Source organism: Metopolophium dirhodum, chromosome 5 (genome assembly GCF_019925205.1).
Source record: "Metopolophium dirhodum isolate CAU chromosome 5, ASM1992520v1, whole genome shotgun sequence".
NCBI lineage: Eukaryota > Metazoa > Arthropoda > Insecta > Hemiptera > Aphididae > Metopolophium > Metopolophium dirhodum.
This window is the reverse complement of record NC_083564.1, coordinates 10834846-10858480: the sequence shown is the minus strand read 5'-3', so window position 1 is coordinate 10858480 and position 23635 is coordinate 10834846. Positions and strand designations below refer to the sequence as shown.

The window sequence follows — 23635 nt, the reverse complement described above, 5'->3', positions numbered from 1 at the left end:
TATAAATATATTATCCTCATAAAGTGCACTGTGTGCGACAGCCGCAGCCCACCAGCCTATATTTATTATTTGAACATCAATGGTATCACAAGCGAAATATTTATTTATATATATGTATATTGTATATGTATATACATAAGACTTAAGTCAAAATAATTATATCAACGCAATGTTTTGAACGTTCAATTTTCACATCGAGATTATAATTTAAGGAAATAGCGCAGGTACTTTGTTTTATGTGGCTTATTTACAGTTTTATGAATATCAAATCCTATTTTCTCGTTTTATCATAAACTTAATCTTAATAAGCATCGCTTGTTTTCAAAGAAAAATATGATAAATAACTAAATAACTTAGTAATATTTTGCAACGTTCAAGCAGAATACCAAATGGCAAATTCACAATATAGATCTTAAGATTTCCTATACTAAACACTGTATCTATACCACTGCAGAAGTCAATTATGATAAACAGTAAATAAAAAAAATAACTGGTAATTTTATTATCGTTGATTTGAAAGAAAAATATTTTAATGCAATTTAAAATATATTTTCGGGTAAATTCCAAGCATATACTAATATTTGTAATAATTACTATTATATAATTGACTTTGGTTTCATAATACTCAACACTGGTGTAACTTACCTATACATAAAAGCTTACAAATACTACAATAATATGTCATTTAGAAATTGTATCGTTTTCATTAAATTTTTAAAATACATGCATTATAACGTATATAGAGTCGTAACATGTTATAGAAGAATAGTACATCGCAGGACGCCAAGTAATGAAATATTTATTTTATAACAGTATATTATATATATTTTTGAATGTGAAGGTTTTTGATAAAACGGCAACTAGCATTATTATTATAATATATTAGTGATGTGGACCCTGATTTTTTAAATCGATCCGTATTTTCATTTTTACTACCGAACAGAACTGAACCATACCAAATCGAACTTAAAATAATTTTAAGTAGAACCGGAACCGGAATTCAATATTTTTCATTATGTGCAAATTAAATCAACCATAAATCATAATTACAATAAAATTATACTTTGAGTTTTCGTATTACCTATTATAGAAATATAGAATGTCAATTGTAAACATAATTTTAATTTTGTATCAACAACACATCGGAATATTACCTTGGGTTTACCCAAAATAGATTTTTTCCGTTACAGTAAATATGACAAAAATAGCAATTAATGTAGGTACGCGGCATCAAATATAATGGTCTAACTATTTTTAAATATTAAATAGTCGTTATTCAATTTTTTAAATAACTTTTGAAAAATTTTACAAATATTTCGTATTTGAACTAAAAATTATTTGAAGTTTGAATTTTTTTCATACCTTTAGTTCGAATTTTGAACCGAACCGAACATCAAGAGTTCGGTTAAGTTCGGTTCGAGATTCGAACAGCTTGACCCATCACTATTTTATATTAAATAATGGTTGAAATTGAAAAGCTCTGAGACACGGATTAACTGTTTTTTTTTGTACGGACTTGAAGTTTGTCCACCGTCGACATGGATTATAGACGATAACGGGGAATTATTGGTAAAAAAAAAACTTTAGCGGGAGTGGCTGGAAATTGGATAGAGCTGTCGTAGCTTTGACCAGAAAGTTTTTTGTTTAACTCTACGTGCTAAGTATTATTAAACTTTATACAACGTAATATATATGTGCGCGTCGTATCATTGACATTTGAGTGCGGGTTCAAAGAAGCCGTGGTGAAATCTTTTCTTCTCTGTGCGAAGACGTAATAGTAGGGAAGACCGGGGATAGGGTTCACACGGGTCGGGGGGGACTAAACAAAATTCCAGGGGTCTATTGCCCCCTTTGAACCTCCCCCAATCTATGCCTATGTAACAAATGCATTATACTATTTTTTGATGTGTAATTTTCGTCTGTATTGATAAGGAATATAACTCATACATTTTATTTGTTATCAAGTACCTATAGCTGATTTAGATTTTCTGTCAACGTGTTTAAAAAATGCAATCATTTTCTGATGAAATGATTTAGATACCATTAAGATCGTGATAGTTTGTTTACAGTTGTTACATATATCAATTGAATATAGATATTAATTAATATCAAAACATACTCCTTCATGACAGTGGTCAGTAAATCGGAGAATTCAGTCATTTTTTTTCCATTTATATTTTAAACGTTAAACTAAAGCTTTTAATGATTATAGCCTATAAATTATTAACTCAAAAAACTGGCTGCTGGAAATGCCCACAACGCTGAAATAACGTTTTTTATCGTATTACTGTATTACACTTCCTTGAGTATAAACTGTATCGAAAAACAACATTCCAAAAATTTGTTTTTATAAAAATACTATTTATTTATTATGTAATTTCTTTGAATTATTATTACTAAATAGAATTATATTCTAAACAATTAATTCCTAAAATTATTGCCGTTTCGTTTGAATATTTCCTCGGCTTATATGCGCTATCATATATTTGTTTCCCGATTCTGTTTTTATCAAATCTCTTTGTACAATACATTTCCGTATATTGGAGTAAAAATGTATATTATTTTCGTAAAGTATTTGAAACCAATTATTATAAGAAGTCGTTCCAAACTCCTAAAACGTATGAAATCAGTCATAAAAGATAGTAAAATAAATAAAAAAAAACTATCCTCGCAGACAATCAATTTGGCTTCCGAGAAAGACATTCTCTACCATATATCAAATCCACCACCCGTAGGTCTAATCTCATCAAGTCAGGAAAAGAAACTACTGCACGACAATATAATACTTGACATATCCCAATCTTTCTACTGAACGCTGTTGTTCTCCAGCATCGTTCTAAAGCTTCGTAACATTGTCCTGTCCCGTAGCCCACCTTCAATTTCTTACCCTGCAAATCCTACCCAGATAACAGCTCCAAAGTATGCAACAAAATCGCGTCTATTTATTATATTACTTCAGACGTTTCACAATATAGAGTGCAGTTTGCGTCACCTATAACAATACCTATATAGATATAGGTGATTCAACTTACGATAAGGTGTAATGGAGACCGAGCTACTTGTCACAGTGTTTACTTAAAAAAAAACTGGCTTGCAGAATAATTATTAGTATGGAATAACGAGGAGCTTACAACACATTATATTTGTATATGGAGTGCTTTATAAATCAAGAACTTATTCAACATGAATATTTTTCTATTATTCGACTATTTTTTTATACAATATATTTTATTTATTTTAAATTCGGGGTATAGCGATGAATGTATAGTATTTACAATGTCGCATGTGTGTGTTTTTTCTTTTGTCTGTTATCAACATTTGGGGTAGTAAAAATGCTCTGATTTTTGACATCAGCATATTTTCTGATAGAAAATTGAATCTAGTTGATGAATTTGGGGGTAAAAATATAAAACGTCCAGAGTAATTTTCAAAAACGTCAGAAGGAAAAAATTGGAATTTTTACGCAAAACCAATTTTTAAAAAAAGTATATGAGCAATTTATATTTTTGAGAAATTTTTTTAAAATTATTCAGTAAAATGTTTTTTTTTCAAATATAACACGTCCATTACAATGACATACTCAACAATTACAATAAACTATACAGCACAGCAGTACCCACTTGTCCACATTTTTTTAATTTAAATTTTTTATATTTATTTTTTTAGGATTCGTCATTTGTAGTGAATGTTATTTCTACGGAATGAAATAATTTTAGAATGCTTTTTTTCGACAATGTAAAATTTATTTTTTTATTATCAGTCTTGAAAAATACGGTTTTGTATAATATATTATTGTCCCGATCGATACCACTCACATTAATTATTATTTCTATTTAATACTATTCCCGAGTATTAGGTACCTGAGTAATAATGTCCTAATTAATACTAGCTATTCCTAACAGTTATGACATTTATTTCACTCTCTTTGTCATCCTATTTTGTACGATTCCAGTAAATATCAGTTCAAGATAATACTATTCCTGTATAATTCCATTCCTTAATTATATCATTATTTAGAAATATTGTTCATCTATAATTTCAAACAAATATTTGCACCGAAAAATAGTGATCCCTATAATTAGTTTCCTGGTTTATATATATACTTTCATTCGAATAGTAATCTCACTCTAATGACGCAGTATATAATATACTACATAATACAACATATGTTTTTTTCTCCTGTTATGAGATTATAATATATTATTACCAAGTATATGATATGTGTTGTTTTTTCACTGATTATGTTGTTTCTTTTTTCTATCAATTTCACGATCCAGCTACCAGATCTAACAAGTTCATATAATCATTATGTCCCGAGGCGACGATAGTGGTGAAACAAATAAAAAGTAGAAAAACGAATCGAACCAGATACATATTATAGTATATAAATCTGAAACAAAATATATATGCACATAAATCTCAATAAATCTCGGTATAAGTTCAATGGGCGCGACACGAGATGGCACCCATGGGATACTCACGGTAGTAACGCGAAATTAGATTTTTCATCAGATTGATTGTGACCTTACTTTATTTATTGATATTTTTATAAACCTATCAATGGTCAACGTTTTTGTTTTCAATTTTTATTCAATCAGGATATCCTACGTTATTCTGATTAACTCCATCGATATTCAACATAACACTATACATAGGGGTTTTGAAAAACAAAATGTAACATATTCGTATAAATCCAGTAGTAAATCCTGTTTTTTTTTTGCCGTTGTAGAGAATTCGTTACAATGTTGTACATAAGTAATATGTGTAACTTTTCAGCCGAATTCCTATTTGGTAAATTGTATTCACGAAGTACTTAATATAAATGCTTTACTTCTCTACGACACCGATAAACCTGATTAATACAAATGGCTTATGGCTATATGTGTTTGATTTTTAAAATGTAATAGTTTCACGCAAAATTTATGTGGTGCATTGTGATTATTTAAAACTTTGAAAAAATCTGAAAATAAACACGTACTAACATGACTTAAATTTTTAAATTCTAAAATAATAATATATTTCATGGTTTTATTCTTATAAAAGTCAATGATTTAATATTTTGTTTAAAAATAAATGTACATATTATTATTATCTATACATTTCACTATTCATTAATCTGATTAAAATATAATTTTTGTCACGCCTGCGCCGAAAGTTTGGTTTTCGATAGCGGTTGAAGCGTTGGAAAGCGTCATTTTTCCGTCCAGCGGGTGGTAAAGTGAGAATCCCTAATAGTGCTGGGCGGTAAAGTGGAAATCCCCAAAAGTGGCGGGCGGTAAATTGGAAATCCCCAAAAGTGCTGCGCACACATTTCATATACTCTGCACAAATAGTCACTGAAATCTATACCACGGTCGTCGGTTCCTTACAAATTATAAACTTTTGGTAACATCTCATAATCATATTATACCTAACCTCCATGCGTGACGCCAGTGGCGGTTCTAGCGTATGGACAGGGTGGGCAGCTGCCCATACCAAAATTTCTGGTCCCCCTTATTGGGGAAGGGGGAGGAAATGAGGAATATTATTCGCGGTTAAAACCTAATTATAAATCTACTGTTGCCCATACGAAAATGTAGTCCTAGAACCGCGCCTGCGTGACGCTTAAAATAAATAAAACCAAATCGTTTCTTTCATGGAATATATTGTTGTCGTATATTTTGAGTCATCTAGTTGTTGCATAGATCCTTGTATTACATTTGCCGTTATTGATGAATGCAGAGGCGTGACGGAAAATAGTATATGTGGCTCGTACGGGAAGGCAATTTCAGTCTTGGGCGAAATGCGGCCCTCGCCCGCGACTGAAATAGCTCACTTCTCGCCCTTGCCACACAATATACTATTATAGATAGTTTTCATGAGATATCAGGATAGTAGGACAAGTATAGGAAGTACGCATACTATTGTTAAGAATGAAATTATATTTTACTTATACACTGTAAAAGGCATGTTTCGAATAATTTACAATATGAAAAGCCAACGACATGTTGACATTGCATTATTATTAGTACACCACGCACGATAGAACGCGTGGTTCGCGTCGTTTCATTCACATAATATCGTATTATATTTCTTAATAATCAAAAGTTTGATTGGAGAGTGAATGAAATACAACATATTTGATCGAATAACAATATAATAACGATGTACTTGTATACAGGTAAAAAATAATATACACGCTCGAGTGTTACGCCAACCATCGTAGACTAGGAACGTCAATAGCCATTTTGTAAGTGGCTTGGGAAATCTTAGAATGAGAGAGAGAGAGAGAGAGAGAGAGAGAGAGAGAGAGACAGACAGAGATAGAGACAAAAAGAGACAGAAAGAGATAAAGAGAGAGAGCTATGAGAGTGTGTTAGAATTTCCAAGTTGTCTGCAGGTGGTCGTTTACCATACGGACTTGGTGGCGTATATGTCGACAGGTTGTACGGCAGGAAAACGGATAAAAAATTAACTTCACATTTTAGACATGGGCTTCAAGTAAAATATGTGTGGTTTCAGTAAGCCTAAATTAAGTCTACCTCAAGTCCCAGTGAATAATAGGTGCCTGATTGTGGGTCGTAATCACTGGCGAAGTAAAAAATACAACGTTCTGTTCTTATCGATGGTTTAAACTTTGTGTAACTTAATTGAAGTTAATATCCTCGAGACCTGCACGTGTAGCTTTATAATAATACTATATTATTATTACAGTCAGTAGTGTAATTAAAGTAAAATACTCAAACGCAAATAAATAGTTAATTAAGTTATCAGAAAACGTGTTGTTGAATCAATCGTATAATAATAACAATAACATTATTCTATTTTACAAAACAATTACATTTTTAAAATGCACTCATAGTTTGCTTCGTAAATAAAATATCACAAAGAATTCACCCAGATTTCCTAGATAAAAATCTAACCTTTAAACTGTATATGAAGTAAATTCACTCGAATTTTAAAATAATATAGATCATTGTGAACGCACAATTTGCCATGTTGTCCGTTTATAAGACAAAGACAGCAAAATAATAAGTGGATGTTGCGTCCTCTCAATACGTCGGTTTCGTCGGACTTCTAAAATAATTTAAACGATATTAATATTCTTATTAACGGCTTCAGGTACGATGTTTTTTTTTTTTTTATATCATTGAACACTATTTATATAATATACCTAATAATAGGTTGACGACAGAATTGGCGCCTGTATTACATCCCCACGGGTCCCAGGGACGTGCCACCCCCTTAATCCGGGCACACGGTGGCGGCGACACCACGTCACGATATATTATTATAGACCCCGCACCGACGGGTTAAGTCGGGTCGGTTAGGGTTAACCAACGCTGCCCGTCCGTTTTGAGCGGCGTTTACGCCCGGACGCGCTTCCGTATCTAACAACGGACCCTCGTCGCGGGCTCGACCTTTTACCGCCGGATACCTAGTGCGATAGTCCTCGGATTACGGCGGTGGCAGCGGTTCACCCCCCCCCCCCCCTCCCCATGTGCAAAGTCCACCGGAACGACGAGCGCATTGGAGCGCACTTACAGCGAGAGGTCTTGTCGAGTGGCGAGCTTGTATAGCTCAATATAGTATGTTTTTTCGGCTCGCCGTCGGTTTTCGCACAGATTAAGACCAGCAATGATTTTCACGCCAAGTGAAATACAAATGCGCGTTCAAGACAATGTTTAAAATACTGAATTTAAAAAAATGTTCTCAACACTATAAAAGTACTTCAATACATTTACTCAAATATTTTACAAGACTGTTTGCGGTACGTACATATTTAATAATAATAATTTTAATCCATTATAAACATTAAAGTTGTCGTTATCGCGGTCGATATAAAAGTACCTATAATGTAATAATAATATGTAATCTGTGCCTTTACGTGTTAGGTTAGTCACGACCGGCGGCAACACTGTTGCGCATTATGTACATATAATAATATCATTGAGTATATTGTATTTTATATTACAATATCGAATGTTATATTATACTCAAAAACAATACTGCGCCATTACATTTTAGTTTGACCTTTGACCTAATACTGTTGTCCATTACACAGACCTATTATACCTACTTATATAATATAAAACCTATCTTTTTGCCTTGATTTTATTGTCGTTTGGTCGTCCGCCGGAAGAGAACGTGCCAGTCAAGTTGGGTTTCGCCGTAAAACTGCGACGTACCGGTGCCCGAGTCGTCGATCGTAAATCTTCTCCGACCTGCATGTGTAATCGACGGCCGTCGGACATTCCGCGTCGGAAAGTCGGACGGTTCGCGCGTTTAACGGTTATCGATCTACGACCGTGGTCACCCAAACGTCGTACGCGACATATATTATTATTATTCTTGCATAGGTATTTGCCACAAACACACACACACACACATATAGCATTGATTTATTACTGTGTACTAGTGGCAGATCGGTGAGGCGCCGTTTGACGTGCCGCGATGGTGTTTATTTTCACCGTATAAACTTATACGAGGTACACGTTTTATAACGATCATCAATGGCGAGATACGAACGAATGTTATATGCATCGTACTGGCAATATTGATAGTCGACTAATAATATTATTCGTATACCACGGCGTACATCTGTATTAGAGATTATTAAACAAACGCAATATCGATATTGTACAGAGCAATCCGACAAGCATGCTCACACCTAGTTGTTTCATTTAAAGATTATTCATTTATTCAAATTCTGGTTTTTGGAATTTTCAAATATACCGGCTTAAAGACAACAGTTTCAAGTTCTTGAGATTTTTTTAACTACTTAAGGAGTGTTCCGTGGCAATACAAATTCAGTGTTTTTCAAATGAAAACCACTCTTTGTTACTGTAAATTATTTAGTGTATAATTTTTTTGAAAATATTGATGTACCAAATTCAAATTTATAATGAGTAGTTTTTCAGTTATTGAAATGTTTATAGCCACTATAATAGTCCTTACAATATAGGGTCTAAAAAAAATATAAAGTAGATGTAATATTGGATGTATAGTATTTATAACTAAATATTGTTACACAAAGTTACACAAAATAATCAATCAACTCAACAGATTTTGAATAAATAGATTATCGAAGAAAAAAGGGGGCATGGTTTATAAATTATCCTATATATACTATAGACAAGGCTCATTGTATTTGTATAATGTATTACTGTATTTTCATTTTTTTTCAAGAAGATCATAGTATTTTGAGACTAAAATTAATGTATACCGTCTTCCTATTGAAATGCACCCATAACTGATACTAATTTGCCTATACATTGCGCCGTGTTCATATTATGTTTGTTATTCTTACATTTTTTATCGTTTAATTTATAAATACACGTCATACAATGTTATATATTTTCTGCAAATTTTAGTGACGTAAAAAAATAAATGTTAAATTGCAGTTTTAGATTAGACAGTTAAAAACAAGTATATTAGAAGATAACATGATAGTCTCAACACATAATATAATTGTGTGTAGTTTGCTATTTTGAAATTTTTAATAATATTTAGTTAAAATACAATAAATTACCAACTGATATGAAACCGAAAAAATAATGTTATGTAAATAAATCAAAGGACACTGCACAATACACAAACATATGGTTACATATTAGTATATTACTAACCTTTTAAAAATTATTTTTTATTCTATCAACTATCGCATACCATGACTCAAATTTATACTGGTTAGGTATAGTAAGTATTTTTGAACAAATTTAGATAAATATTTCTAACCTAGAAGGCTAGAATTTCACCTAAGTGAAATCGCAATATAATGTTTAATATATATATAATTAATATTTGAAGTTATCATGTGTTACGTAATGTGAGTTTCAATAGTTTGAATTCACAGGAAATATAATATCGTGATGTGACTTGAGTGACAAACACAAAGTAAACACGACTATACGTTTAGCACAGGACCTAAAGATATCAAAATAAATGAGAGACTAAATACATGTAACATAGTGTAGTTTACACGTCAAGAAATAACTTTTATTGGATTATAGCATAAAAAAAAACTATAACATTTGTGAGTGTTTTATCACTTATGAAAAAAGCTATTTTAAAACCTTAAAAACCACCACCGATCAATATTCTGATTCATCAGTTCAATGATTTGATGTTCAATATAAAAATAAAATTTGAACACGTATCTCAGATAACGCCTATCATGTTTACAGTTTACAACTTTTGAACACATGATTTATTACAATGGCAGTCATGTACACATTTTAACATTTGGCTGAAGCCATGCGTTATACGATAAGTATCCAATATATTATGATGAATAATATTTTGTCGACGATATAGTATTAAATAATAATACATAATAATGTAATATATTATTATTTTATAGAAATTTGTCGGTGATTCTGATTATAAAAACTGTATAAACTGATTTTGTATTTTTTTAACAGAGTTCAATAATAAATTCGCATTTAAAGTCAAATAATATATTATAATATTATAATTTACAAATATAAATAAAAAATAAAAAATAACAGAAACGATTGCTATGTAATATATATATTATTATAGTAAATAGTATATACCGTACCCGCCTATGTTTGATTTTTAGCAATATTAAAAAAATATTATCTTATTAAATCTGTATCTTAAAAAACTTCGAATACATTATAGTTTCTGATTTTTCCAAAACAAACTTATCTTGATATTTGTTGATATTTAAGTTATTGTATGGAGTTTAATATTTGAACTGTCTAGTTTTTTTTATTGATATGATATAGAACTACAAATGGAGTAAAATAATAAATTATCAGTACATAGTGGTTTACTAACAAATTTAAGCACTATTGTTACGTTATACTTTAGAATTGTTAACCTTGTTTCCGTTTTTCTCTTTCTATAATATAAGAGTATTTATATTACTATATTATGCTATGAAAATAATGGGTTTCTGCTATAAATTCTTTTTTTTTATTTTATATAAGTTGAATTTATATAAAGTGAGAATAATAGTTATGCAATTTAGGACAACAATTAAATTTATTTTTAAGACTTACCATTATAGTAGTTCTTTATCTTAAGTCTTAAAACTTAATTTTTCTTCTATCACAATATAGCGGATTAAGTTTATTGCATCCTCATAAATTGTATTTCTATACAAAACAAATATTTAAAATTAGAAATGTACGTATTGAACATTCTACTAACACTCTTGCGTTGTAGACTAATCATACTGATAGAACATTAAAAGCATATAGGTATACGAACTTCAACTTGAATTGAATTTTACCTTATTCACGATTTTATACACCTACTTTATTTAGGTATACACCTAACCGAGTATAAATAATAATTTTATTAACTTAATATCGGGAAATACATTTTGGCTAATCATTTTAGTAGTATACATTTGTATGTACACAGTACGTTTTTTTTTCACCGCGGTAATTTCAGGGGATGGGAGGATGTCCCGCTCGAACACACTGATTTTACCATAGCACAAATCACGTGGTGATTTCACACTCGTTGTCCACCTATTTGCGCCTCACACAAAAATATTTACCCTATAGTATTTTACAGGGAGATTTCACATTTTTTGCCTTACACAAAAATATATTTACCATATTTTAAAATTACAGGGAGTTTGCACACTTAAAAATCGGTTTTACCATTTACTCAAAAATATTTACCGTGTGCACACCAATATCTTTTTTTTCCCGACAAACCTTGTTATAAAAATGAAATAATAACTTATAAGACGATGAGAAAATTAGAGAATATGAAACGCAACTTGACTAAACAACGGATCATTATAACTGAATATGAAAATAAAAAAAAAATTTCAACTTATAACTTAAAAGTATAAATTCAAAATATACCGATATTTATTAATTTAATAAATCGATAAAAAAATAAATTATGATGTGACAACATGAGAGAAAAAAAAATTAAAATATAGTAATTACTTTTTCAGTTTTATATATAAAAAATAATAAATCGATAATAAAGTTTGTTGGAAAAAAAAGAAATTGGTGTGTACATGGTAAATATTTTTGAGTAAGTGGTAAAACCAATTTTGAGTGTCTGTAATTTTAAAATACGGTAAATATTTTGTGTAAGCGGAGAATTCTTGGGCAAAAAATGTGAAATCTCCCTGTAAAATGCTATACGGTAAATATTTTTGTGTGAGGGGCAAATAGGTGGACAACGAGTGTGAAATTTCCCCATGATTTGTGTCACGGTAAAATCTGTGTGTTCGAGTGGGACATCCTCCCTTGAACGTTGTGAAATTACTAGGGTGAAAAAAAACGTACTGTGAACATACAAATGTATACTACTCATTTTATAATTAAGAATTCAACTTAAAAGTAGTTTACATAAATGCTATCATCATGTATATGCATTGCGTATATTTTGTGTACATATTTCAATATTTTATCCTACACAAAAAAACCTGATTTGTTTTTAATTTAATATTTGAAATACCACGGATGTTGTTTGGCTACAATATTACTAATGTTGCGTATAGTTTATGCATGAAGATGTTTCATTACGTAACAGTGACGTACATCGTAAGGTGAAGGCTGCAATGGTGACCAGTCTTCGCTCGGACACTAGTACTGTCGCATATCGTCGCGACGTTCTCACCACGCGGGATAGAACAGTCGTATATGTATATTTTATACAACGACATAGTTTAGGGTAATATCCATTTTGTGCTCGCTTCATTGTACGCATTGTCATTTTTATAATATACATATTGTGCTCACGCCATTTACGCATATAAGCGACAGATGTGTTATTATATACGGATGTCAGTTGTCCATCATAATCTTTATCATCATCGTCATCACCAATTCATGGAATGTTTGCCGCCTCCTGCCACAGCTCATCAACCATTTTGAACCCAATACCAGAGGTCATCGCACATACGGGTTACCGTGAGTCGGCTATACGCCATAATTTGTAATCATTGTTATTACTATTTATTATTATTGTTGTTACTATTTATTATTATTGTTATACTACTGACACTTGAAGTAAGAAATGTATATATGTAAGGTAACTTTTGGTAACTTATTGTGATCCTTGCGAAATATTAGTATTTATTTCATACAATTTTTCAGCATTGTTATTATTATATTCATATCCCTCAATACCTTGCAGTGGCGCCATAAGGCTCATCGTCACCGGTATATAATTATATTTATCGCGTGGCTAACAATCTCATTAATTATTAAAAAGATTTAGTACGCATCAACTAATGTACTTGGAGAAACCAAAAGTGGCGTAATTTGAGAGGTGGGAACATTTCCCTCAGTCTAGTATTTACATCAACCTTAAGTCAGCACATTTAAAAAATATAAGAAGTCTTAATTTAATTGAATTAACTTCTAAGGCAATTGTCATAACAATGATATTTGATAAACAAACAAATTTGTAATTAATTTATCTTTTAATTACTGATAACCGACCGGTCTCTGTGTCCAAGTGGGGCAGTAATATTGGTACTTAGCGCCTGGAGGGCACTCACACATTATTTTAGATTTTAAACACAACTACACACTGGCATCTGGCAGACTGTAAAATACGTTCTGCGTGCACAAGGTGTATTTCAAAAATCCAGTTTGTGACGTTAAAATACCTGAATATTTACCCCCCTCCCTTCACCAACCATCACTATAATGGCACTATGCCAAGTAAATCTGCACGAAAAGTATGTTGAGGTGGAAAATTAGCGAATAGTATCTAATTTGTAAAGCTAAACAATTGAAAACCAGTTAATTTTGTTACTTGTTCAAAAATTAAAATATTTGAACACAATCCTAAAGTTGAAATATTGAATTAATTTTTGTTAAATATCAAGTAAACGTATTTGGAAGGAAATGGCGGTAACATGTATACGAGGTGTGGTATCCTAGCATACCGCACTATCTTGTATAATTTTAAGGTATACAGTATTACTGTGTCTTTGCCCAAAAACTGTCAAGATGGGAATCATAGTTTTTGGCTTTATTACAAATAGTAAAAGCGAATTATTTTGATAAATACTTTTGAACTATTCATTCTTACGCGAAAATCTAATAACTTTGGTCAATAAAAATTTAACTAAAATTAAATTTTTTTTTTTTTAAAAAGCTAAACAAACTAAAAAATACATAATTTAATTTAAGTGCAAATTAACTAAAAATAAGATAAATAAAAATAATGGTTTTCATTTGGATTTAAACAATTTAAAATGGTATTTTTTTTTTAATATCAAAACCATAAATAAGAGTATTCAAATGTTTAAGAAATAAATAAATAGTTAAAATATACTGAACATTATAAATATAGTTAATACTATACAAAGTAATTTTATTAAACTATTTATTCATTGTGTTGCAATCGAATATATATACCGCGAGTCATGATTCACGACATTCAATTAAAAAATACTTGAAATCTTAAAAACTAAAATGTTATTAACTTTTGTCCATCAATCTGGATAAGTTTTTCTACTTATCTCATCCATTAATATAATATATTTTTTTTATTTTTGTTTAGCAACTATATTTAATTTTAATTTGATAAAATACATTTCTCGTTTAATAACTTTATGTTTTAATTTAATATTTGTTTGCTTAAAACTTTCTTCAAAATAATATAAACAATACACAGTATTATTACTGATGAATCATCAGTGATGACTGATAATATAAATTATATTAACCGTTTTAATTTTATACAAAACTTGGTTGTTATTCCGAACTCATATAGGTCAAATTTTATGCTAGCAATGTCAAAATAACATCAATATGTTAAGTAGTACAAAATATCATGTATAACTTGACTATTTTATAATATAGTGTTAACCTATCCAATTTCAGTACGATTTAAATGATTTATACATAATTAAAAGATAAAATAAATTGCTTCTGTCATTGCTTATATTATAATAAGACCATGTCCTAAATTGTTTAATATTTGTAAGCTTAAAAGCGAGATAAAACATGTATACGTTTATTCAAACGCATGATTAAGTGAATAAAGTACAATGCAATTACTAAAATAGGTTTTTATTGAATATTTTGGTTAATATGGGTTTAAAACTAATTATATTAATTAATAGTAGGTAATAACATATACGTAATAATCTCGGTGTATTCTTCGTTAGGATTATTATTTTACAGTCGTTTTTGTATTTTAATATCATATAATATTATACTTAAACGTTATTATTCCCTTTAGAGTTTTGGTTATTTTAACAATGAAAAAATGAAAATAAATAAATCAGAATTAAAATAAACATTTCAAATGTAATTAAATATCATTAATCTAGTGTGTACGCTGTACACTGTACATCTCACAGTCGTGAGTTAGTATACTAGGTACCTATGTAATTAAACATGCATCTTAATTGATAATTATTCGGAAATAAATTGAATTTATTTGGAGCAAGGAATTTAATTACTGGAATATAGCACACACGATTTTATTAATTTAAAAATAATAATATTGGTAATATTATTAAAATAATATTCAATGATAATACTATAACAACACTCACAACAAAATTGAAATTACCCCAGTCGCAATAAATATTTTTTAGTTCTTAGGCATTAATATTTGAATTAGGTACTGGTAATGTTTCACAACATTTTTTAATTAAGCATATTTATTTTGGAATTTCGTTTCAATAAAGTTTGCTTTTCAAATAAAATATTAATTATTTTTCATTTACACGTGTAGACAAAAAAATATATTTGTATACATGTAAATCTGTATATTAATTTTAGTTTTATATACCTACGTACGAAAAATAGATAAAATGACCTAAACTAAAAACATTTTTATCTACATGTAACATACATTTAATTCCGCAGACATTAATGCAAAACTACACCAAGCTTGTACGTACGTTTTATTTTATTTTATAACTTATGAAATGTACTAATAAAACCTTAGGAAGAAACTTATTGACTCATAAAATATGTGTCTAATTGTGGCGTATTTGATCTGTTATCTTATACTTTTAGGTCTTGGATGATTAAAATTCAAATTAAAAGTTGTAAAACATTTTGAATTTCTGTTTTAACATTGAAGACACAACAGTATAACAGTAAAAGTTTCCATTTGAGTATAACAAAAAAATAAAATTTTCAAAAATATGTAATAAAAAAACGACGTTTGCAGACTACTTTAAAATTTAAATTACAGAGAACTAAAAATGCATAGGCACAGTGCACCGTGAAACGGAAATCCTATAAAGTTCAATATAACCTATAACCAATTCTATACCGAGTATTCACTTGTAGCACACGTATAATTCGTATTTGATGTTTTCGAACAACTACAACTTTTGGTGCGTTTGCTTTGCAATCGGTTGACTTACAGACAAAGTTGTTTGTATCTACATTATGTAAACATTACCATAGGTGGCAGGCGGTGAGTTCCCAGGAGGGCAATTATTTTGCCTGTGCATTTAATAGGCGATGAGTATTGCTACAACACTCACCACTATATGTCATTGCAATGATTTCCTTTTTATCGTCGGACTTAGTATTGCATTTTTACTATCTTACTACGCTTGTGGAGATACCAATCTATAATAACACTGTATTTTGACTATAATTTTTACAATGATAATTATATTCGAACGTGTACAGAATTCACTCATGAACAGTTTTAAGAATTTGTAGCACTGAAAAGTAACGTTTTAATAATAACATGCACTAAAAATTGGAAAACATGCAAAATAAAATTGAAATAAAAAACATTAAAAATATTTTATAATTTTCCTTTTAAAAAATTCTTTTTTCATAATTTATTAATGTATAGTTTTATAGCATAATATATGAGTTATGGTAGATACATATGGTGGATAAACATTGCTCACTGCTCAGGTATTAGGTACCGGCTGTTCTTTTACCATTACGAGCTAACATAAAAAATATAAGACTATTCAATATTTATGAATTTATATACAATTTGCAAGGCGTCAACGGACGTGATTGGCGCACACTTGAAAAACACCAAGCCATTGAAATTTAAATCTTCAGAAGGCCGTCTAGTTTAAAAAAATGTCTTCTAAATTGGTAAAAATAATAGGTAATTTATTAGATATACCACATACGAGCGTTCCAATACATTAAAACAATACCTGCAGTTTGAATCCATTTGAATACGATAGAATATACCTAAAATAGCACAAGAATGTACTTAAAATTTGAAATAAGCAAAATAGTCCAAAAACCATAAATATGCAAAAAAAAAATAGAAAAATTAAATTTCGTCCTGTAAAAACGAATATGTATCATAAGTATACCTTTGGATATTTTTGTAACACTTTCAAAAAAAAAACCACGATTTTGCTTAAAACTTCCAAGCCCTGGAGTCATCAGAAAGTCGATGCGGATGATGGAGTTATAGGGGTAGTCGGTAGAAGATAGCGAGTGGGAGGAGGTAGTACGGAGTGAATATGTCATCCGAGGTATATATATATTATAATATGCGTGTTCACTACGAGAACACGAGGGTAAGGTACAACTGCTGGCAGCGGTTATACTCGGCTAACTCGGCGATTAACTGTTGCACTCCTTGTACACACACGCCCCCTCGAGCATTTATATTTCCCAGGACGCCACTGCGTTGGATTTACACAGTCGCCCGCACTTCCGTTTTCCGTTCTCCCCAACGCTGTACCACCACGTGCTGCTTCGTGTTTTGTCGGATTACTATGTATATATATTTCGTATAGTAGTGGTGTAGCAACTAGCAGTGCGCACAGCCTCCGGTAGTAAAAGCGCAACGTTAATGAATAATTGTTATACACGTTGGTACATATAACGCATTGATTATACTCACACAAACATGCCCAGTAGGTTAGGTAAATATAATATTATATTGGTCGAAATGTACTATAACCCTGAAGATCGTCTCTTCGATTTTACCTATGTCCACAACACCGATGTCATCATCAATATATTCCATAATATAATATTATGTTACGCCAGTTCACGAATAATATGTAAGAAAATGTTTTGACTGAATAAAACTGTATAGGTAATATATTACTATCATGTGTACAAACACGTTGAATTCACTAAAATATAAATGATTACAAGTATTCGATTATTATTATAATGATAATTGTATTGGAACAATACTAATCGCACGCAATCAGCAGATACACAATAATAAAAGATACAATATTTCAACACCCCCATACTAAGCAGAGCTTGTTAGTTTTTATATTCCAACAAATACAAAATATTATGTGTTATTGATGTTTTTACTGTAAACTATCATAGTTTTTAAAGTTTAAAGTACCTACATAATCGTGGGCCACCACTCACTAAGTATGATATCGAAATAAAAAAAAAACATTAAAAATGCATAGTATAATAAGTATTTTGTAAGTCAACCAATTATTTGGATTTAAGTCTTATAAATAACGTCTAAAGCTTACCAATCGTACTAGAATTTACGGGTCAGAATTTCATTGCCACTAAATATAAAATAATGTATGTATTATAGAGGCATATAATACTGAGGGAGTAAGCAGGAGTTTAATGTCTTAATGGGGATTGAAACATTGCTCCTCTCCAACCCGACCTTAACAAATAATTAATGTAAACAATTTTAAATACAAGTTATGTTTTATACAAAATATCGATTAACACAAGAAACAATTGTATTGGCCACCCACCATTATGGTCAAGTATATGATTATCTACAATTTCTAGAGAAAATGAATACACATAATATTATGATTAGGTACCCACGCATTAAAGTATTAATATTGAATTTTATAAGCTTATACATTTTAATAAATATACATATTATAATAAATATATTTTATACCTTTATATTAAATTTTTTTAATGAAGGTACAATTTTTATATTGGCAATAACAATTATTTATTTGTTCAACATTCTGTATTTCAGTAATAATAATATATATACCCATTACCCATACGTTACAGTATGAGACGCAACCAACCTGACTGAGAAAGATGAGAATTATCCGTACCAATGTTGCTTATATTGTGTTAAATATATATTTAACAGAAGATTTATATTTTCTCATCAGACCGTTATCAGTTGCTACCTACACCCAAACGAATAACAATCCTAATCCGAATTTTAGCGCCTTATAATTCTGGGAAAATACCACCAAAGTTTATGGGGTAAAATGTGTAGGTATACATAAAGAAGACTTGGCAAAGTTTTTAGTCACAAATTTTAACACATCTGCCTGTAAGCTCCCTAATCCCTACTATTTCCATTAATTGACTATATCCGTGCAAAGTCAATGACAGTGGAAATTACCTTGTATAATGCAATTATACTATAATACGATAATATTGATTAACAAGTAATCTTGTACATGATAAATGAATAATAAAACTACCTAGTAAACTGATATAATATCTATCATAATTATTAAATTAAAAAATGCTACGGTGAAACTTAGAAAAAGTTTAAAAAAATTTCATGTTATTACCTATAACTAATATTTACGACTTCAGGAAAACGTCAAACCTAGATAGGTACTATAAAAATGAATGTTGACAGTCTCTTTACTGGTCAAGTCATTGATAATAATAAAACAAAGTTCTATAATAAAAATGTTTCCAATACATTTGAACAACCAATATAAACTATTATGCGTATTGCAGATTATCACTTATGTAATAACAACCTGAGCTGTGTATGTATTGATGGATGTGTTTTGATTTTTCGTTCAAAAAATTGTTTAATTTAATTAATTTGCATATTGTTCACGTTTTAATCTTGATTTTAATAGTTTATCCCGGAAAGATTGACAAACAATATTATTGCTTAGAACAATGTTGTAAATACTCGCCAACAAATGTATATACAACTATAAAACCATATATTATATTATAGAGGGTAGGTACATACAACTACAGAATAGGTAAATATAATTGTGTTTTGTGGCATACTGTATAAAAGTGTACTTACTGGGTTATATTTAACGTGAGACACTCATTATTTCAACGACTATAATATTATCGTGTTTTTGAAAATATATTTTTACATAATATTATGTCGTTACAGAACAACATTAAAAAAAAAAACAGGCAATTTTAATTGGAGCACACATAAAAATTAAATTTCGAACGAATATTTTATGAGTTTAAGTATTTTCATTTTAGATTAGCGAAGTGGAGTAGCTATAGTACGGTGCTACACCGACAATTTTGGACCACTACCTATACTACCACCACTACCCTTACTCCTTTTGTCTAAACTTTAAATACAGTTGTTCCAAAAAAATTTGTTTTGTAACAGCTTAAATATTTTGTAAAAGAAATAACGAGTGTCTTATGTTAAATGGGTCACTCAGCACTCCGTATACATGTGAACACCCGATAATACATATTTTATGAGTTTTATGATGTTACTTGACATGTTGACAGTAATTAGTTTATTAATACCCGTTGGGTGTTGTTTTTATGTCATGCCGGTATAAAAATGATTTTTTTCATCATATGGTTTTATTCTTTACATTATAGTTCACAACAGTGTGCATCGGCGAGGTGTTACAAATTGTGAAATCAATTTCAAACGATGTGCAGCATGCCATATATTATAGATTGTATAAATAGTATGCATCACAGAGCAGTGTGAAAGATAATCGAGGTACCATGATTATCTAAACAAGCATGCACTAAACTTATCGTATTAAAAATCTGTTGTTATAATATTATACTGATTAAAAACAAAAATGATTTCAAATATTAAAATATTATGTTTACACTTAACTTTTGTATTAATTCGAATGGGCTCATATGTTTTTATTGAAAATATGTCATTATAAATGTTTTGAACATTAAAAAAATTGTTCTTTGGTTAAATTGTGTGGTTGTATGGTTTAATAAATGACCGTGTTTCATATAAAGTCCGAACGTAATCTTACAATAAATTACTAGTATTGTATAAATATACTTTTTCCGTGTTATTTCCACTCTCATTCCCCTCTCATGTTTCTTTTAGACATACATCCATTAAAGATAATTGCAAGGGAACTCCCAATAACACATATGCGACGAGATTTGGATGTAGCACAACTGCCTATAATAATAGTCCCGACCCAACTACCAATAAGAAAAAAGGTCTACTTAACCTGATTTTAACCCGGGACTCAATAAGTAAGTATAACAACTTTTTTTCGTATTTATGTATTAATTGGAACGTGACTAATACGATGTGGTACCTTGATGGAAACTATTACTATTTACTACGACGCTAAATCGTTTAAAATAAACAACGTTCAAAAACGAATCTTAATTTTCTTTTTCTTTTTTTTAAAAACGCTTAGAATTCAACACACTGATAAGCAGGGCAAGATTTTACAATATAAGAAAAGTAAAATAATATGACACATTTTTTGTAACCAATAGAAGTTTATGGACCGTGGACACGTGGTATAATTTCAGTCAAAGAAAATCCTCGGGCCACCAGAATTATTATTAAAGATGCGAGAAGGAAAATATAATTATCCACACTGTTCTAGAATGACGTCTAGGGTAATTTCATGGAACAGGCTAAGTTAATCAGGTGTTTCTAACCAAACTGACACTTTGGGTCTATTATAATACATTTAAGTCGGCATTCACATTGTTTAACGAAGAAAGTTTTCAACCAATGCAAAATACACTGAACAAAAGTTTGTAATATAACCGTTAATGGATATTAGTTCAGTAAAAAAATAATTTACTTCATAAATATATTTTATTCTGCCCGAATAAAACTTTCATGATGTACACCGTTGTTCCTTTTATTTTATTTTTTAATACGTATTTTATTAAAAAAATATATAAAAAAATATATTAGACTGTAGTTTATTAATTTAATTACTATCAGTTTTAATGTTTAACGCTCAGTGATTGATGATCATATTTTGTTCTCAATCAGAAAATAAAAGTCATATTTATATTGTTTGATATTTATTTTCAATTTTCCATAAAATTGTAAGAAATTACAAACATCAGCTAAAAAAAGTGGGTGTCACTCTGCTGTACAATAGGTTACAAGTGGGTAACTGTAATGGATGGTGTTAACTGTTCAATTTGAATTTAATGATAAAATATCATGAGGAATCTTGTATTACATTTTCAAAAAGAACATTTTTTTTTGAATTTTTAACTCAAAATAATTTGCAACATTTCGTCATATTTACTTATTTTGTCAAGATTTGAACTTTAAATGCTTATAGAAAAAAATTGTGAATATGGATCTTTAATTTTTTTTATCTGACTTTGAAACAATATACTAGGAGCCTTCTATTAAATTTTCAAGCTTTTTTAACCAACAAATAAAATATTATTGATATTTATAGAAAAAAAATGGAAACTGAATGTCCGTAAACAGCTCAAAATAAGTTAAAATATTTGGAAAATTTTGTGTAGATAATTTTAATATAAACATTCAGTGAAAATTTCATGTATCTAGATGGTTATATCTACGCATGGTCATTTGTTTAAAAGTTGCACCAAAAACCAAAATTGATTTTTTCAAAAACAGATTTTGCGTAAAAATTTCCGGTTTTCCTTAATTTTTATTTTGTTTTTCACGGCGCTTTTGAAAACTATTGGAAAATTTGTACTTTTGACTACCCAAAGTACCAACTAGATTCACTTTCCTATCAGAAAAGATACTGTTGAAGAAAATCTGAGCACTTTTACTGTCCTAAAAGATGGTGATAGACATAAAAAAAAAAAAATTTAAAAAAAAATATAAAAAGACATATCATTGTAAAATCAATACATTCATCGATCCGCTAAGAATCTAAAAAAAAACACGTCATTGTAAAATCAATACATTCATCACTTCGCTCAGATTCTAAAAAGCACAAATACACCTAACTGAAGTATCCAAATAAACAATTTTTTTAATAGAGCTCATAAACGTAATTTATTGATTATTATCATTACTTGATCACGAATTGAAATACATATAGTCGTAAAATCTTGTACTTAGTTAATTCTATGAAAATTATTCATATTATTATCCATTTAGAAAAAAATAATTAACTTTAGTAATTTGACCTAAAATGTAGGTTTTAAATATGCTCGTAGGATTGTATATTATAATATTGTAACTATTATATTGTACAGATTTAATTTAGATAAGTTTATATTATTAAAATCAAGTTATTTAATTTAATTGTTGTGTTTCATGTAAAATAATGTAATGTAGTTAAAAAAAAAATTTAAAAATTGTAATTTTACAACTATATGCACAATATATTATTATACTAGAATAGTAAATTTAAGAGCCTATTAAATGGAATTAAAAACTATTTATAAAACTATGAAGTATTATTATAAGTAAATTCATGAAATTTTTTAATGTGTTTTCATTCAATGTGTAATTCAATTTTCCTTTTTATTTTTACAATATCATTAACGTGAAAAGTTTTGAACTGCAATTAAATCCTATAGTACCATAATACATATACTAACAAGTTAGCAAAATGTGAGTTTCAAAAAGCTAAATGCAAATATATTCATAAATTATAAACTTTATATTAAAGTTCGAACTGAAAATAAATTCTTCTCTCTTAGATGACGCGGGTACGAATTATTTTGCGTTGCTTTATACAAAGCTCAACGTAGGCTAGTAAGTTATCAAATAATTTCTGAATTAGAATTTAAAAAAGGTGGGTAAG

The 23635-nt window shown here is 29.5% G+C and overlaps 1 protein-coding gene across 1 annotated transcript in view; it reads left to right on the top strand.

The window, feature by feature from the left end:
- Positions 1-12566: 12566 nt before the first annotated feature.
- LOC132945265 (inositol-trisphosphate 3-kinase A) overlaps positions 12567-23635 on the top strand; it is a 294710-nt gene continuing 283641 nt past the window's right edge. Inside the window, exon 1 of the mRNA XM_061014958.1 lies at positions 12567-12893. Within this exon, the coding sequence (XP_060870941.1) occupies positions 12818-12893 (76 nt within the window). The 5' untranslated portion in view covers positions 12567-12817. The remainder of the gene's footprint in view (positions 12894-23635) is intronic.